This window comes from Lipomyces doorenjongii (genome assembly GCF_038497915.1).
Source record: "Lipomyces doorenjongii strain NRRL Y-27504 unplaced genomic scaffold V1508scaffold_39, whole genome shotgun sequence".
In the NCBI taxonomy this organism is placed as follows: Eukaryota; Fungi; Ascomycota; class Lipomycetes; order Lipomycetales; family Lipomycetaceae; genus Lipomyces; species Lipomyces doorenjongii.
The window spans coordinates 72,924-89,034 of record NW_027118106.1 but is presented as its reverse complement, the minus strand read 5'-3'; the positions used below and the strand labels follow the sequence as shown (position 1 = coordinate 89,034).

Genomic DNA, 16,111 nt, shown 5'->3' with positions numbered 1-16,111 from the left:
ATCGAAGTTGTGGATTACAATTAAGATTAGCAAAGTTTTGTGAAACTCATTCAGAAGACCGAAACCACTTTTTGTCTTTTTGATATCATACGCGCGATGGTCGACTTTAACCCGAGTCAGAGAAACCTAGTTGGGATCGAGCACGATAGGGTGACTAATGTATGTTTAGCTTTCTGCGGGTTTGACAGTTTTACTCCGGTGCGATCGACTAACAAATGCCGAAGGTATCGAGCACAGATTTCCCAGGATACTACCCTGGTGAAGACCATGCATGGAACTTAGACAAATTCAAAGAGGTGCGTTGATTGTATTTTACAGAGTCCTGATATTAACAATATTTAAGAATTTTAAAATTCAAATTTCCTACTTAACTGATCTCTCTTCTTCATTTGATCTTGTTGGAGTCGATGCCTCAATTGCCAACGCGTTCCGTCGAATCATGATCGCTGAGGTCCCTACTTTGGCTATCGAATATGTTTACATTGAAAACAATACGTCTATAATACAGGACGAGGTCTTGGCTCACAGGCTCGGTTTGATTCCTCTGAAAGCTAACCCGGATTACCTTCGTTGGTTTAAGAGTTAGTCTACATTTGTAGAATTGCGATCATGGATAGTCACTGACAATTCAAATAGAAGACGACCCTGATATCGAGCCCACTGATTATGACACAGTGGTTCTGCATTTGTCTGCCAAATGCACAACGAACCCCAGCGCAGCACCAGGAACCACTGATCCAAAAGTCCTATATAACAACGCGAACGTCTATGCGTCCGCAATACAGTTCGAACCACAGGGCCGTCAAGCGGAGTGGTTCCCTGATGGGATTACTCTCGCAAACCCCGACATTCTGATAGCAAAATTGCGTCCAGGTCAAGAGATTGATCTCACGATGCATTGTATTCTTGGGATTGGACAGGATCATGCAAAATTCAGCCCTGTCGCGACGGCTAGTTACAGATTGCTGCCCACTATTGACATCATTGGACCTCCGCTTACCGGGGATCTGGCACAAAAGTTTAAAAACTGCTTTCCTAGAGGTGTTATTGCGATCAATTCGAAGGGTGAGGCCTACGTCAAAGACGCCCGGAAAGATACCGTGTCGCGTGAGGTGCTGCGTCATCCTGAATTTGACGGCAGAGTCAGACTCGGACGTCAGCGGGACCATTTCATCTGTAAGTGAAGTCTTCGAATATTCCTGCAAGTTGCGACTAACGATTGTAGTCACTGTTGAATCTACCGGTGCTATGACTCCAGACGAGATCTTTATTAAGAGTGTTCAGCTCTTGAAGAAAAAGTGCCAGATATTGCGCAAATTCAATCTACGGACCTAAGCAGAATCTCGGCGCAAATATCAGTTTTTACATGAAGATTGGCTTCGACTTCCTGTCTCTATTGGGTTTGTTATGTTAAGACTATTACGGGGTTATGGGCATATAAAAGCGGATTCTTGTACGATTAAAAAATAATGATAGAGCTTATTTTGTAGAAGTTATATAAGAAAATCACGGCAAAGGTGACGCAGGTCGTGATCGATCTCAAAGAGGAATACCAAATTTAACATGACACCAATTTAACAAACCAACGCCGTACATATATCACGCTATAATTACAAAAATGGCTAATTTATTGATCTTGGACGCCAAACTCCTCGGCGATGTGTGATTTGAGGAATCTCAGGCATATACCAAGGACCTATTCGGGCTTATGTGTAGACATCGCTACTGAACTCCTGGCTTTTAGTGATCAAACATTGTCGTCGTGGTATACAAATCTAAGAAAAGTCAGCGTTGAAAGTTACTATTATATTCAGTAGTTACCTCGTCTGCTTCGGGCTAATTGGTGCACTCGCCACGTATCTCGCGTCATCTGGGGGTCTCTCTGTATATTACAGATCAGTTAGAATACTAAGATTTGAATATCACAGTTGATTAAGGTAGTACATACCGTTCCTGTCATTACCAGCCAGCATGGACTGAATTGACATCGACACTGATCCCACAGTCTGAATCGGTGACCAACCCGATCCCAGTACGTCTATCATCATTATTATTTGCTGTAAATACATCCCATGCGGCTCTAAGTCCTTACCTAGACATATATGCCCATTGCTAATTGGGTGGCTCTTAGTTCACGTAACAATCCAATTAGTGAGCCAAATAACGTACCTGTATATGTGTGGATGCATTGGAATCTCTCGGCCAAGGGACCTAATGAACTGTACTTCTGGTGCTTCTATAGGGTATGTCGGCGTGAATCGAAACTGCAGGCGAAAAGTCTTGCCGACGTAGAGTGGATTATCGTCCATGACTTGGATATCAATGAGCCATATTCGGAAATCGTCCGCTTGGAAGACCGATATTCCTGAATTGATCGGAGTTAGTCCTTAGCTTCCACGATAATGGAGCAAAGGAGAGTTATTATATTGTCAATCGCCTGGTGTAGGAGGACACAGGAGATTCAACTCACCAACAGCTGGATTGGTCTTCAAATCACTGAGCTCGCGTCCTAAGCGCTTCGTATAGCCCGGCATACTTTCTATAGGGGAAAAATTAATAATGGGCAAATTATTTAGTCATATGGTGAAGACCTTATGTAGTTGTGCTAAATAGTCAATGCGTTCTGATGAAACTAATTAAGTATGGGGTCTGTATCGATGACCGTCTGTGTTGCAGAGTTCTGAGCTGTTGGGAGTCGCGATACCTGTACGTGCCAGCAGCTGTGTTATGCTGTCATAAAACTAAATATCACCGAGTGCAATTTGAAAGAGTCGACTACCAATTTTCTTACGTTCAACGCTTCGTATGACTGACGTATATGGAAGCAAATGATTATAATTCTCACCCAATGGCAATTGGTTCGGTAACTGAACGATACCGAAAGTGTAAGTGATGCAGTAGAATTATAGGTAGCCTTAGGTATGCAAGAAATTCAGACAGAACTGACTAGCTCTAGCAATCGTCGCAACGGTATAGGAACAATATCCCTTTGGTATTGCACCGCAAACAATTTACATAGATTTTTGCCTATCGGTGGTGGAAAGAATGCGGCCACGCTAGTCTATGGGACCGCGATCATCGACGAAGATGAATGATTCCCTTTGCCGCCAAAGGCTCAAGCCGTTAATCCTGCTGCAAGACATTGCCATTTATAACTAGGCTGGCAATAAATCAAAATGAACAGATCTTGGTTAGCGAGCGCGGACGCAAGTTCAGGAGCCGGTCAGACTCCGACAGTCTCAGCTTCCACTTGGTCATCATCGACGTTTGGCCTTCTGATATTGGCATGTTGGTTGAGGATAATCTTATCATACCAGACAGCGAAGCGAACAACTCAACTCCAATTCAACCCAGAGCCGAGGTTGTTGATAAACGAAGAGGTCTGCAAATAGAAACGGCAGATTTGACGTTATATCAGCTTCTATGAAATATTCGGTTTACGCGCACCTGAGTACTGATGGCGAATAGGTCTGGCGATGCGGGCGCTAACGCTTCAGGTCAAGGACGCCGAATATATAATGGGTTTTGCTGCAGATGCTGTTAGAGCGCATCAGACCGATCTTCTAAAAGCCGCAGTTGCAAGACACAGGTCTGACTCGACTTGCATATCTAGCACGGCGCTGTCAATTTGCGTTAAGACTATTGCTCCAGTGAAAGTGGCGACTGCTGCAAGTCTTGGTCTAGTTCTTCATGCCCAGTTCGTCATCGTCCGTCCATTCTTCTCAAGTCAAACGTACGGCAGATATTACGCGTGCGCGACAAGCAAATAATGAGTCTCGGGTGAAGCAAGAGGAATCAAGATCAGTTGTTGACTTAAGACACCATGCACCGTTGAGAAAAGAAAAGAGGTTGGCGGCCTTGGCCCCTATATCAACAGCGATCCACGCAATGACGTTGGTAGTGCCTTCTGTTGATAGGAAATCGCTCCGAGAGACTCAATCCTGCAAAATTATTGCCAGCAATTGTTAACTTTGCTATCGGGTGTATTCGAGAAGATATTTCGTAAGACCGTCCCGTATGAACCAATTTACGAGCGCTCTACGTGAATTACTTGTCGCCGATATCTGGATGAACTCTCCCAGATGCTCGCCTGATTATTGAGAAATTTCGACAAATCCAGAGCGACAAGGCGCATGAGGTAGCGAGTTTGCGAAGGCGACGAACAACGCCGACGCGCATGCTGCTCAGCCAACCGAAGTTTGACAGCGAGCGATGAACCGCCGGTTACTAAACCAGGAATGAAGCCGCTACCAATCTGCCATGCGCAGTTCCTATTACAGCCTTGGAAAGCAGAATATTGTGTCAATAAAATAGTATCCATCGAAAGGTTTTCGGTGGATGCAATTCTTGTTTCCCATCGCTATTAGTGTTGGCGACTATCTTAAAGCCTTGACAATTCGAATCAATTCAATTTAAACAAAATCAAACGTACTCTTGATACTGTATATACTATAATTCACAGTTTATTACAGCATTCTGCCATAAATTCCCCACACACAAAATGTACATCCAATGTCTAACAATCATCTTATCCCATCGTACTCCTACTAAATACATAATTTACCAATCATCATCTTCCGGCTCATCATCATCTCTTGATCTCATCCTACTATGTCTCGCCTTCAATGCCTGCGCCAAATCAATACTCGCACTTGGCTGAGGTGAAGGCGTCGAAACCGACTGCTGCACGGCAATAGGATTAGCCACAGCTCCGTTAGTCTTCGCGGCAGCAGGTGGAGGCGGTGGAGGAGGTATGTATGCCGCTGGCGCAGACTTCAGTTCCTCTAGATACGCGGCCGGGGTCCAGCCTTCGACAGAAGACCCTGGTTTCTTCGCAAGATACCAACCGTTTCCTTCCTTGTTCAGTACAATAACTATTTCATCTTTGCGAATAGACAGTTGGTTTGATCCCTGTGCCTGGAAATCGAATAGGGCCTTGAATGTCGGTTCCGCTGGTGGCGGCGGTTGCGCAGCTTGTGGGGGAGGAGGTGGTGGCGGTGGTCTAACCGCAGTAGACGTATCTCGTGCGTTGGTTGGCTGATGTTGAGTCGGCGCTAGACTTGGACGAGCAGGGACAGGTTTTGCGGCGGTAGGACGAACGGCCTGCTGATGCTGCTGGGGCTGGGGTTGAGGTTGAGGTTGCGGATGCGACTGGCGACTGGCGGCATTTGTAACGGCAACCGCTGCTGACACTGCGGCAGCAGAAGGTTGGGCCTGTGGTTGTGGCTGCTGCTGCTGCGAGAGCTGATATGGCGCACCATTGCCATTTATCATACTATTGCGAGCTGGAACTCGCGGGGTTGGTCTGGACTGAGGGGTCGGCTGCGCCAAATGAACAGGCTTTGGCTGCTGTTGCTCAGCTAGTTGCGGCGAAGACAGTGCATATCCAGCTGGTGCATTGCCACCTCCTCGTCGAAGCAACTTACCCTCCGTGACAGGCTTTGCTGCAAGCGTACTCTTTTTCCGAGGATTTGGTCTTGAAACACTATTAGCAGGCTCACCAGGCGGAACACGGACGGTACCGCTCTTGTAGATGTCATTGCGTGGAATGCTTGGATCCTTCTGGAATTTGACGACTGCTTTTTTGCCGGGCTTCTTGTTGTACTCCACTGTAGCTGCTATACGGAGGTTGAGCGTGGGAAGAACCATCTTCAAGCGAGTGACAAGCTCAGTCTTGAAAACACACCACAATAGTGGGTCGGGTTCCTGCGGTGAATTGGCGCCGACAGCAATCCAATCATCACGCAAATTAGAAATTCCAATGTATTGAATCTGCCCAAGCGGAATTGCACGCTCAGTGTGGATAACCAGTTGCCGATTGAGGATGCTCTCCGATATAATGTAGAGTGCTTTCGATGTCAACACTATGATTCTCGGCATACGTACACTGGTACGCCCGAGTTTTGCAATCAGCTGTTCTCCACGGCAGGAGAAATGAACCAAGTCCTTACTCGAAATATTCGCACCGTTTCTTATATACTCGCCTTGGCCACCCGAGTTTCCGATTCCTAGGTAATCTGCCATGAATCGCCGCGATCCCAGAATGGACATTCGTCGGCGCTCCTTGCGGCCCCCGAGTACTTGATGACCATAATCTCTCGTCTGAACGAACTGATTCGATCCACTGACTCGACGCCATGCTCGCTGGATTCTCACTGCGCACTCAGTCTTGTACCGGAGGTAGTTTCGCCAAGCGCGCTGAATTCGAACGGCCATGTTATGCCAGTATCGGTCCCTCATATGTTCTAGAGCAAACAACGTTTCTGGGGTTTTGATAAACGCTTTCGTGACACCCATCTGGTATTCGTCTTGAGGGATAGACGTATCTTTCAAGATCTGGAGAACAGCGGATCTCGCATCACCATGCCAAATATAGTCACCAGCGTACGAAGTCTTCGGAGAAAGAAGATAGAAGCGTTCTGCAAATTTCTCAAAAGTTTGACGATACGCGAAACCCGCACGTCGAATTCGAACGTTCTCCTGCAAACCTAAATATTTAATCTGATGAAGCACAGCCTTATCATCGTACTCTGTGGGGGACTTGCTCTGGTTCGGCTTGATGGTACGAATGTATGACGGTTGGCAATTCATCAATGTATGGACTAAGTCGTTAGCGGACTGCTTGATCTTATCACTAGCGGTGGGTGGCCGTCGTTTCGAATCATGGTCCACTTGAGCAGGAAATAATGTCGTCAAAAATTTGTTGCCACTTTTAGCGATTAGATCGAGAAGATCCTTGAGCATCTGATCTTTGTTTTTGTCGGTCATACCCTCGACTCGATACATGACATCACCCGCATAATGCTTGATCAAGAACTTTCCTTGGCGCTGTTCGAAGTGAGGGTTCGATGCAACTAGGGAGAGACGCTGCGTGAAGGACTGGTCAGCGGCACCAGAGTCCGCATGCGCGGTAGCACAAGCATCGTTAAGAGCGGCGAAAACGCCAGGAGGCCGCTTCTCTTCAATCAGGTCGCAGACAATCTTGTTGTTGAAGTAGTTGATAGGCGCCCACTTGATCTGTTCACGAACGTACTCCTCCTGCTCTGTCTTTAGAGTGAGCTGGATGAAAATCTGTTGCAGCTTCTCGTTGACGTAGTTGATGCAAATCTGCTCGAAAGAGTTGTTCTCGAAGATCTCGAATCCGTAAATATCAAGAATACCAATGGTGCGAGCCGCTTCACCACGAGTCTTGAGGGACACGTTCACTCGCTCCACAATCCAATCGAAAAGGTTAGAGTAGACACCCTTTGCCAACGCATCTCTAACAGCGCGAGCTTGTGTGATGTTCAGAGGCACTTCGTACACGGAGCCACGTCGACCTCCACGAGAAGTTTCCACGATTCTGGTAGTCAACGCCTTCTCGACTGCTGCAGCTTCGACTGACATAAGATAACCAACGAAGTTCGGAACCGACATATCACGAATCGCTGCGTTACCTTCTGCATTCTCAATGAAGTCGACATTTCCTAGCCACAAAATAATTGCCAGAATCTTAAAGATCTCATCCTGTTCGGTAGTATGTAGACCAATGACCTCCATGGCCGTAATAGTTTCCTTGAAATCTTGAAGATCGTCGATGCCTTGAACACTAGTACATTTTGACGCTGACGTATAGACGTACGACTCCGGGGGTTGGACACCGTACTGCTCCCGATACTTCTGATTCGCGCCTTTGGTGTATTGATAAAAAATGTGGAAGTTTCGTTCGTTCTGGATCTGACCAACGACTCGGTTCTTTTCCAGAAGATAGTTTGTAATATTGGCACCAACTGGTTCTCCAATATTGTTGAACTGAATCTCAAGATATTTACCATGACGCGAGGAGTTGTTATTTCTTAATGTCTTTGCGCAACCGAAGGATTCGAGGAGAGGATTGGTCGCTAGAACCATATCCTTGATCTCCTGAATTGACGACGACGAGTTTCCCGAGACAGAAGCAATATACTGCATAATTCGCTTGGCAGCTTCGGTTTTTCCAGCACCGGATTCACCACTATCATTCAATTAGCGTGAAAGCGGCATAAGTAGAGCATCACAGTCACATACCTGATAATGACGCACTGATTCTCATTGTACGATTTCATGTGATAGTACGAGGCTTCGGCAATAGCAAACACATGAGGAGGGACCTTTCATCCAGTTAACCAAGAATGCGGCGAATAGCTATCAACTAAGTCCACACTAACCTCCAAACGATTCTTGCCTCGATACGACTCGAGCACTGCATCTGTATAAATTCCAAGGTCGCGGAAAGGATTTACCGAGATAAGCTACAGAGATTTAGCTCAGCAACATGCTCCCTCAATAACCGACGATAATTCAGGTTCGAACCCATCCGGCTGTGAGACGGGATGGCGAGTGAAATACATACCACATGTCCAATATAAGTCTATAAACACATAACATTGCAAGTCAGCAATCAGACGAATCAATTGGCCAAGTGCAACGATTCCAGCATCGTAACAGTCACATACATAGATAATGCCATTCTCAAAACGTTTTTTCAGATTCTCATTAATGGCGTCTTCGGAGACTTTGGACAGCAGTGTAAGATCCGATACACCGACTTCCTTTCGTTTCGTGGCATCGAACACGGCCTTCTTGACAGCGCCGCGCTTCGCAGACGGCTGCGCCGCTTGGCCGCCTTGTTGCGCCCTTCGACCAGCGCGTTTAGTGATGGCCATGGTGAAGGAAACTCGCGAGGCACGATACGATGGTGATCGCAGAGGAGACGACGGGAGAGATGCAGTAGAGCGCCGGAACTTGCAAATGAACTTGCCGCCGGTGATGACGAACACTTACGAGAACATACGGGTCCGCGCGGTGTGGCTTGGAACTTTTTCGCCAGCAAATACTAATATTATGGGGAGAGATCTACTAGACCGAGGTAGCGAGTAAACATTTTGCAGGCTCTGAAGTAGAGCCCCATTATTAGCAGAGGCGGTGGCGCTGGTGAACAGCGAGCGAACTGCGGCATATGCACAGCCACGGCTTACGAGGCACTCCACAGCTTCTTGCGATTCGTGAACTTTGGCCACACAACGGCCGAGGACCGTCGCCAGCCACGTGAAGACTCGTCCGTTGGTGAATCTTTCAATAGATTCTTCTATTGAGTTACGATACTGCCATAGGTAGCATAGTTTGAATTGTTCTGCTTCTAGTCGATTCAATTCTAAGTTGACTGATTCGGTATAGCAACAGACCGACTAGTACAACCATTATCACTCAATGGATTTGTAAACTGCATATACTCTCAAGATTATCCGAACTCAGTGTAGAGTGATGCTGGATATTATACCTGTAATTGATTACAAAACTGCAAGAGTATGTATACCGAACTAGTGTAATAGAGACCCGGATTAGGAGCTTGATTTCAAGTGGTGGATGTCTGGCAAACACGAAGGAAATGATTGTGACGCTTAAGATGTATCGTATCATACAAATACTGGAATCTCGTGCGATGAAACCTGTCAAAGATATACTATCGTTGTGGGTTAGGGTACGACTCCCAACGGCAGAGCCAGCCGGGAAACAGCTCACACGAGCTGCAGCTCTTAGACAGTAATTTATTTTCACCAAACCACTAGGCCACCACATCGCGCACACGCGTTATATATACGGACACTTCTGGCCGTAGCTCGTCGAAAGCGAAGGGTTCGTCATGTCTGAAGGACTGGCATCTAATCACCACGCCCTGGTCTTTTCCGTCCAGCTAAATCAGCCTGGACAAGCCGAGATTGATGCGGCATTTGATCGCGAGACACGGCGAAGGGAGATAGAGTCGCAGCTCATGCTCAGCACGTCGCCTATGTCGCCTCCTCCCCTTCGAACAGAGATTGCGCAGGATTTTGAGCAAGTGCAGATTAGCGGAATGCAATATTTTGACGAGCAAAGCGTGGCGTCTCCTCCCTCGACCCCGTCTACGTCGGTGATGCCTCCAGCCAACCGGGAAGTGGGGACCTATTTTCAGAACGGATGCCATGGAAATGGCAACTTGCAGCCTCTAGATAATAGTGGCACCCATCATAATACACGAGACTCCGCAATTGCTCCTAACAGCATAATGCAACCGTTTGATACAAATAATCAGAGTGCTACCAATAATTATGCACAGAGCAGCGCTAGTATGGCGGAGCCGTCGCACATTTCAAGCAGCAGGATGTCATCTATAAGTTCGACTGCAAATTTCTTCGATCGGCCTGAGACGAAGCTTCTGGTGCCACCTTTGAATTTTGCAATGGTCACGTCGGGCATTTATAGAAGTGGGCACCCCCTACCTATCAATTTCCCATTTCTGGAGAAATTGAAGCTGAAGACTATCATGTGAGCTGCACCCAGATTATGATAGATTTAATGTGGCATGCAGCTAACAAGAATTCAGATACCTTGGCGAACACGATTTGCGAAGCGTTAATGTGGAATGGGCGTCAAGGAATGGTATCAAAATATTTCATTTCCGAATGGAGAACTGCAAATTGCCATTTGTGGAAAATGATCCAGAGGCAATTGCAGCTGCGCTGCAGGTGGTTGTTGGTATGTGGCAAGTATTAGCGGCGAGCCAGGCGATAGTCGCTAACCTTACAAATCTAGACTCGAGAAATTTTCCAGTTCTGATGCATTCAAACAAAGGCAAGCACAGAGTCGGAGTCTTGGTCGGCGCTATGCGAAAACTTCTACAGAAGTATGTCGGTGGCTTTAATAAGCTAGTGATTGTATGTACTAACTCGATGGTAGATGGAGCTTTGCCAGCATCTTTGATGAATATGGCCAGTTTGCTGCTGGCAAGGAGGACAGTGATATTGAGGTAGGTTCTGACGACGCCATGAGTGGTTCATTTGGCTGACGGATAGCTACAGTTCATTGAAATATTCAATTCTGATTTACAGTATGATCCGAAATATGCGCCCCCGTGGCTACGATAGTATAACAGTTATATACTTTATGACAGTCGCTTGACCGCATTATTATTATTATGGATTACGTTATCTGCATTTATTTGATGTGATCGTTACGGAGTTATATTTTTGGATGGGATATGAATTGCATAAGTTACGGTTATGATTGATATGTGGGAAATTTGGTAATACAGCAATGCATGGGATCTATCACGTATGTATGTATGGTCTGCGTTCCAGATCTGGTAGACTTAAACATGATTCAATAATTGCTCGCGGAACTGTTGTTCATGCTTCACAAATAGAACGCGCCGAATGACTAAATTACGGCCAGTTTGATATTTACCGACCCGGCAGTTTTTGCCTTTGGAGGTAGTAACGGTGGAGAATGGATGCGTCAATTGCTGTATTAGAAGAGCCGTTGTGTTAGGCTATTTTGTCTGTTCTGTGCCCGTGCGTAATTTGTCATATTCTCTTTCTCGCTATTACGGAATTGATGCTCCTCCGCCAGTCAGAAGTAAAAGCCGAACATATTTCCGACCAAGATATTCAGCGTGAATTGACCGGATACTGTGATTCAGATCCAGTCTCGGTTGAGCAAACGCGTCAGCAGCTCGGATCGTTCGTATTCGGGACATAGAAAAGTTAGTTGCGACCCGATTCCGGCAATGGAGTCCGCCAAGGACAACGCTGGTTGCCGACCACCACAACCCTGGACCCTGAGTTGCCATTCCACCGACCTACTGCTCGCCTATCCTCCCACCACCCCTTAAATACACATCCAACAATCCTTGTCCGACGACCGCGCAGAGGACCATCCCGCCTGTCGTCCAGTCTGAGCCAAAAGAGCCATGTCGAAGTACCTGCAGCTGATAGCACACCCTCAGGAGCTGCGCGCCGTTCTTCAATGGTAAGTCACTCACGATATTAGTTGGAGGTATGTCCGACGGCTAATCACTTCTAGGGCCATATGGCACGAACCCTTGTATCCCAGAGACCCGTCTAAGGAGTCTGATAATCTGAAACGATGCTACGAATTGCTGGGTTACACCTCCCGAAGTTTTGCTGCTGTTATCGAGGAGCTAGCTCCTGAGCTACGCGAGGCGGTATGTTCATCTATATTTAGTGATATTCCGCGGACACTCTGTTGTGATGAACAGTAGCACAAATACAAAAGTCCTATAACTTTCATATCATCGTCATATAATTGAACTAATTTGTGGCCCCCGTAGGTCATGCTTTTCTACCTTGTGTTGCGCGGGCTGGATACCATCGAGGACGACATGACGATTCCCAACCCTGTTAAGTTGCCGATTCTCCGAAGCTTTCACGAATTGCTTACAAAAGAAGGATGGACATTCAACGGCAGTACGTGCAACATTTTATCAATTTGAATTCGAAGCAGGAGTACTTGGCTGATAATTAAATGACCCAGGCCAGGAGAAGGACAAAGTTGTACTCGAGGAGTTCGACAAAGTTATCTACGAGTTTTCGCTTCTAAAGCCAATTTACAGGGATATTATTGCAGAGATGACAAAGAGAATGGGTAATGGCATGGCTGACTATTGCGAGGATGATGATTTCAACAAAAAAGGTGTCAACACTGTTAAAGAATACGACTTGTACTGCCATTACGTCGCTGGTATTGTTGGTGAGGGCCTGACCCGATTGTCGGTCTCTGGTGGATCATCAGATCCCAGACTATTAGAAAACCCACATTTGTAAGTTGTGGTATCAATTATATCATTTGACTGGGCTCTGATTTTCTTAGGCACAACTCAATGGGTCTCTTTCTTCAGAAGACAAACATTATTCGAGATTTTCACGAAGATTTACTTGATAATCGAAAGTTCTGGCCAAAAGAGATCTGGTCAAAATATGCTGACTCAATGGAAGACTTTGTCAGACCAGAGTATACCGAGACTGCGGTGCACTGTTTGTCGGAACTGGTTGCCAACGCTCTTGAGCATATTCCCGACTGTCTCTATTATCTTGCTGCGGTTAAGGAACAGACCATGTTCAATTTTTGTGCTATCCCACAGGTAATGGCTATTGCTACACTAGAACTTGTTTTCCAAAACAAGAATGTCCTTACCAGCCACGTCAAGATCAGAAGAGGCACATCGGTGATGGTATGCGAAAGTCAATTCAGTGGGTACAACTAAATGTTTATGCTAACTTCTGTAGCTTATCATGCGAGCTACTAGCGTCCGCGAAACGTATAATATTTTCCAAGAATATTGTCATAAGATCCATGCCCGGAATACCCCGAAGGATCCTAACTATATGCGGATTAGCATTGCCTGTGCTAAGGTGGATCAGTTTATTGAGACTATCTTTCCAACGAGAAAAGAAGTCAAAGAAAAGATTGCAAAGGAGGAGAAGCCGGAAGAGACGGCGTCGACCACCGAGGTGTTGACTATTATCCTTCTCTTCGGTGGCACGCTGTTAATTACGTCCTCGCTCATGGTATGTCCATCTTGTCTGCAGCTCACATGCGCATCACTAAATTTTGTGTCTAGCTGGGCGTAGCGTGGTTCTTTGGTGCACGGTTTGATCTGGCGTTTGCGGCGATCAAAGAGAACTTTTTGGGCATTGCAGATGCGGCGCGAGACGAACTGTAGAAACCTGTCATTTGTTCATTAAGCCTGAGTTGAAGATTTTGTTTTTTATTGATTTCTAGATTATTTTTTGTAATTTCCGTGACCGTGTATGAGTACTTAATAAATCATTTGTCAATTTTAGTGTACACAACGACCTTTTCTAAATGTATATATACTACATCCATTCAACAGAACCATGAATTAACAAAGTGCTGTAAGTGTGGATACATGAACATTCTCCGTATTCTTCAAATAAGAATGGGGATAGATTCTACACTAATCTGTACACAATCTGCCTGTACTTTTCTTGTCCAAGATTTGATTCTCCAGCCTCTATGCCGTATTTTCTGCGCCGCTAATATTGATCTCCGCACTGTCATGCAAACTATATATCTTCGATAGCAACACCAAGAATCCAAATATTAACCGAGAAGAATATTAGAGTTGCAGCGAATATGCCGGGAAAGAACGTACTATTGCCGAGATACTCTAGTTCGAAACCTTGTTGCAACCAGAGCGCCTATGATCACACGCATGTTAGCATTATTCTTCACGCCAAGTCAACCAGCGTCTAGACATGCCTGAGCAAGAGTCCACAATATCAACCCCCATATTCCGAGCCACTTGTTCTTCAACATGGCCGATGACGGCAGGTAAAAAGGTAGCAGCACGATATACCACATAAAATACTGACTAGTGCAGACTTTATTGAATGTAACGAACGCGAATGTTTGCACGAACATTGTCTTTGCCAGATCTTTCTTTGCCAACATCAATGGGAGGAAGATGCCAGATATGAATAGTTGCGGGACAAATGCAAGTGATGGATATGGCGATTCATCCACACTTGGTGAGGCGGAGATGTAAAGTAGGATGTTGTATGGTGAGAAATTGTGGCGATGGTCGGATCGGGAGAGGTGGTGGAGGTATGTATGTAATAAAAATGGATGGCCGTATCTGCCAAAAGTAAGTATTACAATTAGGATGGAAGAATAAAAAATCTCTCACATATAGTACATAGCGCCCGTCAAAGTAGTGAAAGTTATAAAGCTCGACAGTGCAAATTTAACTCTATCTTTGTTAACCCAGCGAAGAATACCGTTGCCTAGAATGGATGGGCTGCTGTCTAGGGCCCACAGTATCGACGGCACGTATATGATGGGGTAGATCTTGAAGTGGACGGCGTAGCCAGTCAGTGCACCCGACAAGACGATCTGTTTTTCATAGACAGCCCATAACAACGCGATGACCATTGCCCCTAGCAGGCCCTCCGAGCTTCCACGAGTGCTGATAGTCGCAACCATAGGATTCAGCAGCCACACAGACGCAAATTTGAGAGCCCGATCATTCGATAACCCCCGTAACTGGAAAATTCTCAGCATGAGCCATCCAGCGACAATATCGCCCAACGCGAACAACAACTTTCCGAACCAGAAATACTGCGTCGTTGGTAATAACAACCATGCTAGGATTGGAGTATACCGGTACGTTGCGCGATCATAGGGCGTACCACCTTGCGCCGTAAATTTCGACGCGTCGGTAAACACAAAGTAGTCAATATCCGTAAACCTGATTTCCGCGTGCTCATCCTGATAGACACCGTAGAAAAAGAAAGCCACACGCATCAAGGCCGCTGAAATCAGCAGCCGCGCAGTAGTTAGCTTCATCTTAGAATATTCCTGCTCAATCAATCAAGTGCGTAATTGTCCTAAGTTTATAGTTATATCGTGTGAGAGAAAGTATACTGAGATACATGGATATGCATCCAGTATCAAACCAGTCCACTAATTGCCCTAAAGCCATGCTTATTAAACTGTGCTGGACTTCACAAATAAAGCAATGTGCGCCATCATCGCACGAAGTAAATCAACACTAACCTTCGTTGAGGAGAATGGACAAATGGGAACCGTACGACTGCGCTCCAAGTGGTACCGACTGGTGGATATTTCGATACGAATGATTAATGCAATAAGTTTGAACTGGCGGATGCGCTCTCTCGGAGCTTGTTCCAGAGAATGTCATGGGCAGGGCGTGCACTGGGTATTTCCGTGGTCGGTTCGGTCGCCGGGTAACCACAGAACGTTTCGAGTTGATATCGCAGCCCTCAAGAGAACCAAAGAGCAGCACGCTAGTTCTCAGTTTCAGGCTCTACTGGACTGCCATCATACGAGCTCAGAATGTGGTTAACATATTCTCGGATAGTCTTATTCCTCTCTTAGTTTTTTTGCCGTATTTCGCTCCACTGAATCGTGCGGAAAAAACTAGTCAAGTGAACATAAGGTGTTAGGTGCTCTTAATGCCGCGGACAATTCTTCATGCGTGGTCTAGGTCGTGTCTGGTACTATTCAAATACTGCTATGTCTACTCTCAATGATATTATCGTGATATCTGCGCCTGTAATATAAGCATCACATACACAGGGCCGGCTAGCTACGATACATTAAATTTAATGCAAATCTGAATATATGAACATAATGTTTATATTGAGTCGGTAAGTGCAACTTAAAAAGAACCGGTAACAAACGATAAGATTCTGGCTGTCCGCTCGCTATAACTATCGAAATAAGTAATCAGCACGTGTTAGGTCCCTGCGGCGGGTTGCCCGACCAACCG

General features: G+C 45.9%; 6 protein-coding genes across 6 annotated transcripts; 3 read left to right on the top strand and 3 right to left on the bottom strand.

Moving 5' to 3' along the window:
- The first annotated feature begins 60 nt into the window (after positions 1–60).
- On the top strand, positions 61–1,551 carry V1508DRAFT_388810 (DNA-directed RNA polymerase). Its single transcript, XM_066937873.1, has 5 exons — positions 61–159; positions 225–296; positions 344–581; positions 637–1,176; positions 1,226–1,551. Exons 1-5 carry the CDS (start codon positions 97–99, stop codon positions 1,333–1,335), a joined length of 1,023 nt encoding a protein of 340 aa, XP_066794755.1. The 5' UTR covers positions 61–96; the 3' UTR covers positions 1,336–1,551.
- V1508DRAFT_420715 (ubiquitin-conjugating enzyme/RWD-like protein) lies at positions 1,473–2,803 on the bottom strand. Its single transcript, XM_066940793.1, has 6 exons — positions 2,471–2,803; positions 2,170–2,365; positions 2,093–2,112; positions 1,949–2,038; positions 1,822–1,882; positions 1,473–1,775 (listed from the first exon to the last, which is right to left on the bottom strand). The coding sequence occupies exons 1-6, from the start codon at positions 2,532–2,534 to the stop codon at positions 1,748–1,750; spliced, it is 459 nt and encodes a 152-aa protein (XP_066794754.1). The 5' UTR covers positions 2,535–2,803; the 3' UTR covers positions 1,473–1,747.
- Positions 2,804–4,302: 1,499 nt separating this feature from the next.
- V1508DRAFT_373071 (P-loop containing nucleoside triphosphate hydrolase protein) lies at positions 4,303–8,816 on the bottom strand. The gene is made up of 5 exons (XM_066937521.1): positions 8,475–8,816; positions 8,372–8,389; positions 8,187–8,270; positions 8,047–8,129; positions 4,303–7,993 (listed from the first exon to the last, which is right to left on the bottom strand). Exons 1-5 carry the CDS (start codon positions 8,682–8,684, stop codon positions 4,561–4,563), a joined length of 3,828 nt encoding a protein of 1,275 aa, XP_066794753.1. The 5' UTR covers positions 8,685–8,816; the 3' UTR covers positions 4,303–4,560.
- Positions 8,817–10,159: 1,343 nt separating this feature from the next.
- Positions 10,160–10,922, top strand: V1508DRAFT_357051 (protein-tyrosine phosphatase; the record flags this gene model as incomplete). The annotated part of the gene is made up of 5 exons (XM_066937014.1): positions 10,160–10,323; positions 10,382–10,533; positions 10,591–10,681; positions 10,735–10,804; positions 10,857–10,922. The coding sequence occupies 5 exons, from the start codon at positions 10,160–10,162 to the stop codon at positions 10,920–10,922; spliced, it is 543 nt and encodes a 180-aa protein (XP_066794752.1).
- A 740-nt stretch (positions 10,923–11,662) lies between these two features.
- On the top strand, positions 11,663–13,700 carry V1508DRAFT_373065 (isoprenoid synthase domain-containing protein). Its single transcript, XM_066937520.1, has 7 exons — positions 11,663–11,805; positions 11,860–12,001; positions 12,128–12,263; positions 12,331–12,616; positions 12,667–13,027; positions 13,083–13,364; positions 13,418–13,700. Exons 1-7 carry the CDS (start codon positions 11,747–11,749, stop codon positions 13,517–13,519), a joined length of 1,368 nt encoding a protein of 455 aa, XP_066794751.1. The 5' UTR covers positions 11,663–11,746; the 3' UTR covers positions 13,520–13,700.
- Positions 13,701–13,883: 183 nt separating this feature from the next.
- Positions 13,884–15,165, bottom strand: V1508DRAFT_405242 (PIG-M-domain-containing protein; the record flags this gene model as incomplete). Its single annotated transcript, XM_066938682.1, has 3 exons — positions 13,884–14,018; positions 14,080–14,455; positions 14,507–15,165. The coding sequence occupies 3 exons, from the start codon at positions 15,163–15,165 to the stop codon at positions 13,884–13,886; spliced, it is 1,170 nt and encodes a 389-aa protein (XP_066794750.1).
- Between the last annotated feature and the right edge of the window lie 946 nt (positions 15,166–16,111).

What these genes read in the sequence shown, in the direction of transcription:
- V1508DRAFT_388810 (XM_066937873.1), top strand. Translation starts at nt 97, where the DNA reads ATGGTCGACTTTAACCCGAGTCAGAGAAACCTAGTTGGGATCGAGCAC. An exon ending in TTACCTTCGTTGGTTTAAGA is followed by an intron (nt 582 to 636) that starts GTTAGTCTACAT and finishes CAATTCAAATAG; the next exon opens with AAGACGACCCTGATATCGAG. An exon ending in TCAGCGGGACCATTTCATCT is followed by an intron (nt 1,177 to 1,225) that starts GTAAGTGAAGTC and finishes TAACGATTGTAG; the next exon opens with TCACTGTTGAATCTACCGGT.
- V1508DRAFT_420715 (XM_066940793.1), bottom strand. Translation starts at nt 2,534, where the DNA reads ATGCCGGGCTATACGAAGCGCTTAGGACGCGAGCTCAGTGATTTGAAG. An exon ending in CAATGGGCATATATGTCTAG is followed by an intron (nt 2,039 to 2,092) that starts GTAAGGACTTAG and finishes TAATGATGATAG; the next exon opens with ACGTACTGGGATCGGGTTGG. An exon ending in GGCTGGTAATGACAGGAACG is followed by an intron (nt 1,883 to 1,948) that starts GTATGTACTACC and finishes TGTAATATACAG; the next exon opens with AGAGACCCCCAGATGACGCG.
- V1508DRAFT_373071 (XM_066937521.1), bottom strand. Translation starts at nt 8,684, where the DNA reads ATGGCCATCACTAAACGCGCTGGTCGAAGGGCGCAACAAGGCGGCCAA. An exon ending in GAGGCAAGAATCGTTTGGAG is followed by an intron (nt 8,130 to 8,186) that starts GTTAGTGTGGAC and finishes ACTGGATGAAAG; the next exon opens with GTCCCTCCTCATGTGTTTGC. An exon ending in AATCAGTGCGTCATTATCAG is followed by an intron (nt 7,994 to 8,046) that starts GTATGTGACTGT and finishes ATTGAATGATAG; the next exon opens with TGGTGAATCCGGTGCTGGAA.
- V1508DRAFT_373065 (XM_066937520.1), top strand. Translation starts at nt 11,747, where the DNA reads ATGTCGAAGTACCTGCAGCTGATAGCACACCCTCAGGAGCTGCGCGCC. An exon ending in CTATTAGAAAACCCACATTT is followed by an intron (nt 12,617 to 12,666) that starts GTAAGTTGTGGT and finishes TGATTTTCTTAG; the next exon opens with GCACAACTCAATGGGTCTCT. An exon ending in GAAGAGGCACATCGGTGATG is followed by an intron (nt 13,028 to 13,082) that starts GTATGCGAAAGT and finishes TAACTTCTGTAG; the next exon opens with CTTATCATGCGAGCTACTAG.